This window comes from Uloborus diversus, chromosome 4, assembly GCF_026930045.1.
Source record: "Uloborus diversus isolate 005 chromosome 4, Udiv.v.3.1, whole genome shotgun sequence".
Taxonomy (NCBI): Eukaryota; Metazoa; Arthropoda; class Arachnida; order Araneae; family Uloboridae; genus Uloborus; species Uloborus diversus.
In genome coordinates this window covers 139,552,035-139,562,355 of record NC_072734.1, presented here as the reverse complement: position 1 = coordinate 139,562,355, position 10,321 = coordinate 139,552,035, and the positions used below count along the sequence as shown (strand labels likewise).

The following is a 10,321-nucleotide window of genomic DNA, read 5'->3' as shown; positions in this document are numbered from 1 at the left end:
TCAAGGCTTCTCTGAAGCAAGCATTAGTATTTTTATCCTCACCTACGCCAATGATCGATCACCGGGCTAACTTGTATGTTGTGGAGCATAAATTAGTTTGGGAAACCTTTAATATCTAAATGAATTAGCACACGAATAAATCCCAGAGAGGAACGTGGATTAGTTTTTAGTGTCAGTTGCTTAAAGTTTCAGGCATGCATATAGGTTTTTCTTTCTTTTAGTATGGAGCATTTAAATGAAAAAATAAGGTGAAGTTTCGTGGTGGTAACATTATTTTTTTTCTGAAGTACATTTGCACTAAAAAGAAAAAAATAACACAAATTTTTAAAAAATACTAAGCATTTTTCATAATGCACTCAAAAGGACAAAATAACTTTCTTGGATCAGCAAGAACAATTCAAGTATTCCTGTAGTTTTCAATGATTCCAAAAAACTGACACTACAAAGAAAAGTGCAGCTCAAGTCATTTCAAACCAAACCTTCCCATTAAGAAAAATAAACATGTTTCAATGCTTAAATTTATGATTGAAAGCTAGATAATGATACGGAATTCTCTTCATGACTTGAGCCCCACTTTTCTTCATTTGTAGTGTCAGTTTCTTGGAATCATTGGAAACTACAGGAATACTTCAATTGCTCTTGCTGACCCAGGAAAGTTATTTTGTCCTTTTGAATCCATTTGTCCTCCTTTATGAAAAGTGCTTAGTTTTTTTTTTTTAATTCTGTTATTTATCTTTGTCATATTAGAGTTAGGAGAAATAATTGAAATAAATAATGCTTTGCTGTCATGTTATGAATATAGCAAAACTTTAAAGAAATAAATATCTAGTTTGACCGGAATACTAAATCCAAGAAAAAAAAAAAAAAAACTTGCAATTTTCAAAATCAATTTATAAAGTTAAGAGAAAAAAAGAAATAGAAGTTGAAGCTTCAGCTTTTTTTTTCTTTTCAAGTTTCTTCAGGTGTCTATAATATCAGCTGTTGAGTGTTTACTTCTAGGAATGAAAAACTGAACTGAAGAAAAGTTTTCTTCAAGCATTGCATTGAAATTTACAGAGAATGAAATACAATGGATTTTATACTCAAATGAATTGTGTACTTTTAATGGATTGATGCATCAAGTGCTACAGGTTTTTTTTAAGATCTCTTATGAGTATGAGTGAAATATGTAATGATGATTTAGTCGACCATTCAAAACTACCAGCTTTTGTCTGATGTCTTCTGATCTAGAAGCTCATTTCTTTCATTGAAAAAGGGATTTTTGTAAACCTGAAACACATACGTTTATTACTATTTGTGCATTTCAATCCTTGTTTAAATGCACAAAAAGTTGTATTTTTAAAAAATAAAGTAGTCTTAATGTTTCAAAATTTTTGTCAGCTCCTCGTCAGGGAAGTAAACTTGAATATGAGTAAGGATTTCAAGAGGGAAAAAAAAGAAAAAGAATTTTAAAGGAAATTTTTGCTTTAAATTTTCTTTAGCACATAATGCTGATGGTTACCTTTAGGCTCTCTTTCATTATCATCTCCTTGATCTTTGTTTTAGTCTGAAGTGCTGCTTTCATAAAATACTTGTCTGGAAGTTCTTACAGATTAGCTTGTATTACCCTTTGTTCTTTCCTAAATGTTACTTTTAACTTGATTTGTTTGTCTTGTTTGAGCTGTGCCTTTCATTAACTAAACAAATTTAAAATAATGTAACAATGTATTAAAAGTCAGTGCTGAAGCATCAAAAAGTAAAAGCAATTTAATTTTTGTTTCATTTATTCCTAAGCATCAACTAATCACTATAACAACATATTAGAGAGAGCTATGGAACAATATTATTGTCTGTCCTGCCTGATCAACAATTTTCTATTGTTATAAACTATTCTGAAACTTATCTATGGATTTTCATCCTTAACTACTCTAAAATTAGTTTAATCTGGTTAAAATTAGCTTAATTTATAAAAAATAAAGTAAAATAACATTAAAATTTGATTTTTTTTTTTTTTTTTTGGTCTAACTTATCTAAAAGATGAAGGTTACAAAGATTTTCATTAGTGTGTAAAACAAGATTAACACAGATTGTATTGTTATAAGATATGCTAGAATTGGTGTTGTTACCAAAGTTTAGTTTACTTCAAAGTTTGTTTAATAAGTTACATATTTCTAACTATAAAAATTGAAATATTTGTTTCTTATTTTTTTTTAAATTTATCTTTAGCCATGCCGTTTTGGTGACTGAATTATATTTCACCTTCAATTGTTATCAAAATATTTTACTTCATATTTCTTTGTGTCAAATGGTAGAATGAAGTATTCTATTGTGTCTAATGTAACAATAGCTTAGAGATGAAATATATCTAGAATATATAATTAGACACCTCTTGTGTTGAAAAATATTTCATTCAAAACAAATAAATTCTTAGGTTTTCAAGGTCTTAAAGTGTCACATGTCATGATTTTTCAATTAAATATGTTAAAAAATGTCTTGTCCCGTGCTTTATGTTACCTTTGTTTTCCCCTTTTCACCTTATAGCTACCCTTCTCTGCAACTGTCTACAAGGATAACTTCTCAACCCCCATCCAATCTAAATAGTCCCCAGCAGAAAACAACTGTACCTCTCACTGGCCGAAGCTTGGCAAAACTCTTGACTGAACGTGGAATTCACGCTATGGTACCATCAGCTCTCAGTCCTTCGGTAAAGGTTAGCTCAATGCTTTTGCTTTACTGCTATTGTAATTGCTCTCTTTTTTTGAAGAATTAGCAATAGCTGAACTCAATCCTCACACTCTAATTAAATTTTTATGATGCGCTTTTACTGTCATACTTGAGCTTTTGTGTGTGTGTGTGTGTGTGAGCTAATTTATGAAAATATACCATATGTTCTATTTAATAATTTATTTATTTATTTATTTGATTGCACCCTTCAATTTTATTCACATGATTTTTTTTACTGTAAAATATGTATGAGTTTTCTTTAAGTATCACTAAAATAGATAGATATTCCATGGGATTTTTTTTCTAATTTTGTCTGAATCTGAAAAATTTCTATACCTAAGTTGTAGCAACAGCTCAAATTACTCCTCAAATTCTAATTAAATTTTCGTGTTACTCTTTTTTTTTTTGTCATACTTGAGCTTTTGTATGTGTGTCTGTGTATTATTATTATTATTATATTTGAGCGAATTCATAAAATTATATTCATTTGCATCCATCAACAACTTATTATGTATAAATGCATCATCATTTGATAGATATTGTAAACATTTGGGGTTATGAAGACGTGTGTTTGCTTTGGATATAGATTTAATTGTAACAAACATCTTTAAGTAGTTGCATTGAAAACGGGGAATGAACTTTAAATTTTTGTTGCTATAGAAAGCACCTCTTTATTTTTTTGTACAGAAATAAGTAAAAATACATGCTTTCATTATTTATTTCTTTTTACTAGCTGACCCAGCCACGCATTGCTGTGGCGAAGTAGTTGGTATATAGTCTTTTACTCAATATTTTGACAGAATCTAATTAATATTTTTAGTAAAGCTTAAAATAGTCTAGCCAATTTTTAAACAAATGAGATTGATAATGGGCGTGTTAGGCTGATTTAAGTAATTATTGAATTTAGTAAGTACTAACTAAATTTTCAATGGTTAAAGCATGGCAAATATGACTTCGGCCAAAAATAAAAGCAAAATAACTTGAAAGTGATAGTAAATATCGAAACTGATTGTAATATATCAGAACGTAGAAAGTAAACATAAACCAACATCGACTTTTAGAATGTACACTAAATTTTATTTATCTCAGTTTTTCTATATTTTTTTGTAATCAATAACTTTTCTACAAAATACATTAGCTAAATTAAAAACATATAAAAATTAAATTTCATAGATGAGGTAGATAACATTGACTTCGATCTATTCTTTCTATTATTTGAAAACTAAAAATTATCTAAGCACTAAGTTGTGCGCAATATTCTTGCTTAACCTGTCTTTTGCTAACACGAATAGGTATGATAACTTTCCCACTCGTGAGTAGGCAATAGATACAGGGTGTCCTGAAAAAGACTGACTGTTTTCAAAAATTTATAACTGGAAAATGGTTAATGATAAAAAAAATAATTTGTGCAGAAAATTCATGTGGTGGCCCATAAGTTTCGTCCCCTAGAGCTCCAAAGTTTAGTTCAAAAGTTCTTCAATAGATCGCGCTGCAGATAGAAAGCCTCTAAGTCAGAAAATAATTATTGGAATTCACCGCTTTTTCCTCCAATTGCGACATGTGGTTGCAGCCAGCAGCAGGCATTTTGAAAATATTGTTGCGAAATTTTATTTATTAAAAACATTTTTCGAAAAACTATGATGTAATTTTCTGCCTTTCTTTAATTTACGGTCTTACATCTGCTGCGCCATCTATTGGAAAATTCTTGAACTAAATTTTGGAACATTGTGGGACGAAACTTACAACCCACCACATGAATTTTCTGCAAAAATTATTTTTTTTATCATTAATCCTTTTATTGTTATGAATTTTTGAAAACAGTCGGTCTTTTTCAGGACACCCTGTAGTCGCCCATGAGAGAAACATGTATGTTTCAAGTCCAAACCGAAAGTAGACATTGTTCGGTATTGAGATCCATTTATGGTCTTTTTAAAAGCTAAACGAATAGGAAATTGAAGCCTTCCAAATGTATTTGAAAATTATGACGCTATTAATCGCTGACTTGGTAACACAAAAATTTCTCCTTTAAACTTTTCTGTAAAAAATGTTGAAATTTTGATGAAGAAACGTGTACCGTTGCATAATCTAGGTGGGTTTAAATTGTGAAAAAGAATAATTGGTGAACGAATTTTCAACCGAAAATCGTCTAGTGGTATTCCTGGTATATCCAGAGAAATTAAAAATTCAGTTAGAATGTTTACGGCTTTGTTTTCATCGACAACTGTATAGCTTTGTTCAGCATCACCGGTCAGCACAATCTGATTATGATTTTTTTCAGCTGTCAGTAATGGCTCATTATTCACAATAATTGTAGCTAAGACAGCGCCATTGCACTGTTTTTTCTCGTTGCAAATCAGTCTCAACTAAGTCGGTGACCAATCGATCAGGTGATATCACACCATAATGAGGAAACAACAAATTTGAAATTGAAATGTATAAATCTTCAATCAACACTAAAGCTTCATCATACATTTTTGGTGTAAAATCTAGATTTCGACATTGGTGTATTTGTTGAACTCTATGGTGTACATCTTCTAGCATAAAATTTATGTAATTTGACAGAACCCACAGAAGTGATGATTGTGTTGGATATTATGTCGTGAAAATTACCTTAAACAAATGACGAATACTGTTTCTCGTTATGGAAAACCTGCTTTAGAAAATGCAACTCCCAATCATGTGTGCTACCATTAATTACAATTTGCGAAATGCATCGTGATATGTATTAATCACTCGACAATTAACGGTCCGCAAATATTCCCGTCTTTTAGGGAATGTTGAATGAAAACAAATGCAAAAACAACATTCACTTTGTTTTGGATACACAGTTTTGTTTTGGATGGAGTTTTGTCCCAATGTCTTGGCTTTAATTTTTAAATGTGCCCGAGATGGATGCATGTTGTGTTCTTTGCTTGCGTGAATTCCGTGATTTTTTTAATTTTATTCAACACTGTAAAAACAAATAAGAAACGTCCTGAAAAATAATGGGCAGCAAATACGCCCAATTTCTGCCAGTAACATATCTTAGAAAAAATAGGAGCGTATCCCACTAAAAGTCAGAAACCTTTCTAAAATTATCCTGAAGTCTTTTTGAAGAATTCCGAAACCTCTCCGATTCGAGACAATCATTTCTCTGAAACCTTTAGAGAGAACCGAAGAAAGATTAAAAATAATAGCTTGGCACATTTTTCGACTTACCTAGAAGCCAGTCGTGTTGCTGGACCTACAGAAAAAGATTAGGTAAGTTGAATAGAAAGCTTGACACCTCTCTACTTTTAATAGAAAGCTCCAACACTAATGCTGCAAGCATGGCGAAAGGTAAAACAGACTTGCAAGCAAGCATCATGGTGTAATTCGTCTGCAATTCCTTCAAAGCTACGGATTCCAGAGGCTCATTCACTATCATTGAGAGTTTAATCAATGTAGACCGAACGCAGTCGAATTGAAGCCGATACACTTAATAAATAAGCTCAGTTAATCTTTAAACTGGAAATTAAAAATATTTTTGGCAATTGTGAGAAGTCTCATTCATGACGTTTGTAGCAGTTTAGGAAACTTTTTGAAGCAGATACTTGATTTCCAAATAAAATTGTTGAGGACCTGTGAAATCCCAACATATTCTACGGAAATAATCAGTGACATTTCGTATTTGTTTACAGTACATGTAAAATAGCGTAGAACATTAGTAAATAATTTTATTTCTGAGAATTGGACCAAACACATTAGGTTTTTGCAATGTAAAAAAAAAAAAAAAATCAGGATCGTTTTTGGTGGTTCAAGTGCTTTCCGTTGAAAATATCTTCGGTAAAATACACTCGTTGACCGTTTTCAAGATGTACTGCAAAATGCTGTACAGAAGGGTCTCTTTCGTATGTGAAGAAGCCATATACCTTCATTGCTGTTTTTATGTCCACTCATCGCGTTTATTCGGCAATGTTGTCCATATCTCTTACTTCAAATGCTACCAAATAAGGACCTTTAATAACGTATTTGACGAAGTATTTAATGGATTTCTCGGAACTGCAAAACTCGACATTTATATGAACCTCATACGGTTTTAAAAGCAGTGGTGAGTATGGAACTACCCGCTGCTTATCAATTTCAACTTGATTTGTAGAATTTGAATTTAGATTGAAAGGTGCGGCCTCCATACTCCTCCTTTCTACGGCGATATTTTTGATAACCATCAATATCCGTAACATAGTATCATTTGTAAAATTTAATTAAGAATGAAATTTTTGAGGATGAATCAACTTCTAACGCCATCTAGTAAGAATTTACAGAACCAAACAATCAATAATGTATAATAAACATTTTATTTGCAATAAAAAATTATAAAACCCATCCTATCTTTTAAGTTGGACCTAATTACAGATACGTATGAAATTTGATAAAAATCGGTTCAGTAGTTCCGGAGTTTACCCTGAACAAACATCGTGACACGAGATTTTTATATATATAGATATTCATTCAAAATAAGCATCAGCAATTTCCATTTCAACTATTTCATTCTTCATTATTATGTTACTCCTTCCATTCTGTTTATCATGCTTGCTGTACAATGAGTACTTGTACTTTTATTTTACTTGAACAGTTTTAGTCAAATGTGCAAAAATTTTATTTGTATGTGTTATTTTATTTCGCCTGATGGTGATGTTAATGCATTGTAAGTCAATTGTTTTAAGTTGGATATTTCAATTCATAAGTAAATAAGAAAAGAGTTTTTACATTTATTTAGCAAATATTCTGTAACAGCAAGGGTTTACAGCTGCTACTTTTACTAAACTAAAAATTAGCTATGATTTGCACATTTTATTTTAGCATAAATGCAGCACTGTCCCTTTCCTCCCGACACTCCCCTTTATCAATTTCTGACAAACTATTTGACACAATATTTCTTCTTTGAACTTTTATTCTTTCACAAAACTTTACTTATAACTGTTTTCACAAATATCAATTGCATAAAATTCTCACTCCCAAAAAATATTCAAAAATTCACAAAAATGGTAGATTTTTTTTTCTGCACTGAATCTTCTATTTGGTTTATATAAGTTTCAGTATTAATGAATTTTTCTTACAGTCCATATCTCCCCCTCCGACACCTGCTCCTTCGCCTGAAGGATCTCCACCATCAACGCCTTTGCCATTCAGTGCTGTCAGGATACCAGACTTAGTAGGCAGTGCTTCCATAGCCAAGGGCTTTCATCTGTTGAAAAAGCCTCGTCGTTCTCGTTCCCAGCCACCTCCAAAACGAAGTGGTAGGGAAGCTTCGGTTGGGCTCAATTTAGACTTGATGGAACGTATTGAAGGAGTCGGACTCAAGACGCTCCTCCCAATTGATGATAGCATAAAAATCAAAAAGACCTTGAGCAGTGAGACTCTGATAGATAGTGTTCCAGTCACAGCTACCGCTGAGCCGGAAGTTTCTACTGCAAGTAAACCTGCTTGTCAAACAGTGTTCTCTTCTTCAACTTCCATCGCGAGCTCTTCTCGTGCTGACAACGCTCCAAGAAGGTTCATGAGCCCCGAGACCACTCTTGACAAGCCATGGGGCTACGTTCCGACGTCTGTTACGTTCATGAAAAGTCCGGCTGCGATTGGTTTGACCCCCACGGTGGCCCCACCTCTGTCTCGTATGCCGAATCCTGTTTTGCAGTTGAACAATCTTCGGAGTATGAGGCCTAACTCTCCTGATGTCGGTACCATTGGTACAGTGAGGACACTGAGGAAAGGAGGTTACATCTGAAAACATGAAAAGCATTTAGAATGTGGGTTTGAATAATGTTATGAGTGGTGCAAAATTCTGGACAATGAAGTTTCACATTTATATGTTTCTTAGCTAAGAATTTAGCTGCGTAGATTGAGTGCTAAATATGTTTTTGTTGAAACAAAACTTTACTTAGGGGAGCATTTGTTTAAATAAATTTTAAAAATATTAGCTTTATTTTGAGTATTTATGTTATTTTGGTACTAAATCGGACTTAAACGCATAACATCAAATGTTCAAAGGAATGATATTTCCATCATAAAGTTTTTATCTTTTAAGTACTTTTGTGAAATATATCACTCATATCACAGTCACTAAAATATTTACATTCAGCTTGCTGAATGAAAATTGTCTCCTATCATTTCAGTTTTCAGATTTTTCAATCAAATTAACTATTAAAAAGAAAATGATATTACTGTCAAAATCGGGATCAGTTGAAATGGTAAATTTAGGTTTATAAAAATGTACTTATTCGACAAATTTGCATAATTACCATAAAAAATTAGCATCTCCAAAACGTTGAGTCAGTTAGGAAGTTTTTTTAAAACTTTTATTTAATAAGTAGAAAAAAAAAAGGAATTTTAGGGCATTGTAGAATTTTTCTTTAATTTTATCCTGGAAGTTTGGAGGGAAAAAACTTCAGTTTTTATTTTTATGCTGGGAGTGAATCAAACAAAATATTTTAGAATCTAAATCATGTTTTTGACTTCAAGTACTGTGAGATATAATTTTCTTTTTAGAATTGTATGTTTTAACTCACTTATAGAAATATTCTCGGCAATATATAAATGCTATGGTTTTAACTTCAGTTCAGCCAAAACCTATTTTATTGTCTTATATTCATTTGTTTACCTAATTTTAGAAAGAAAAAGGGCAAATTAAATGATAACCTCTATTTTTTAAAATTGTGCATGTTAAAAATTTCTTGGCTTAGCCCTAATTTTAGAAGATCCCCACCCCCCTTTAAAAAAAAAAAAAATACTACAAATAGTTTTGAAATTCTGTTTTTTTTTTTTTTTTTTTTTTTTTTGCATTCTCTTATTTTATAGGACCAAATAATTGTAATAATAATTGTAATATTCATTATTACCAAACAATATTACAGAAGCTAAATTTGAAAAACATGATTTTATATCGGAACATAAATTTTGGGTATCATTGAAGGAAAAGTTTTGTTGTAAGGTATTGTTACTATAAATAGCAATCTGTATAACTGGAAGAATACAGTTGTTTAATACTTTTAAAATCTAGTATTATTTTTGAACTTTTAAATTAAAATTTGTAAAAATAAAGGCAAATTGTTGAAGCGTGTAATAATTACAATATTAAAAAAGCTTTTAGTTTTTTAACGTACGTTAACAAATTTTAAAAATATTCATTTTATCATTAAAAGTAAAAAAAAAAATATTTTCTTTTGTTGATTTTCTAGTCAATATCAGTATGAATGTCAACTTTCAAAAGCATGTTTAGTCAACTTGAATCTATATTATATCAAATGATTGAAATCACAACTTTCTTATGGTTTCTAGACGGGATTTTTTTCGTAAAAAATGCAAATTCAATTGAGCTCACAAATCAAGTATGCCTGAGAACAAGAAAATAATCATTATGTTCATACAGAAAAATTAATAATGTAATAATATTTCCTTAGTTGAAACAAATTTTAATGAGGAATGTAATCAATTGAGTTAAAGTTTTAATCCAACGTGCTTTTGTGTTTTTATTATCTTGTTATCAGTGTTATTACTTTGATGAAAATCCTCCTAAATGCTTTCAAAAATCTATGTTCTGTGTTATCGTTTTTTTGTTTGTGTGTGTGTTATGTTTGCTCTATATTACTTTTAAAAATTA

The 10,321-nt window shown here is 31.0% G+C and overlaps 1 protein-coding gene across 1 annotated transcript in view; it reads left to right on the top strand.

Annotated features, from left to right (window-relative positions):
- The window catches only part of LOC129220862 (trafficking kinesin-binding protein 1-like), a 51,192-nt gene extending 42,514 nt beyond the window's left edge, over positions 1-8,678 (top strand). Inside the window, exons 16-17 of the mRNA XM_054855293.1 lie at positions 2,521-2,689; positions 7,784-8,678. Coding sequence (XP_054711268.1) covers positions 2,521-2,689; positions 7,784-8,449 — 835 coding nt within the window. The 3' untranslated portion in view covers positions 8,450-8,678. The remainder of the gene's footprint in view (positions 1-2,520; positions 2,690-7,783) is intronic.
- The last annotated feature ends 1,643 nt before the right edge of the window (positions 8,679-10,321 follow it).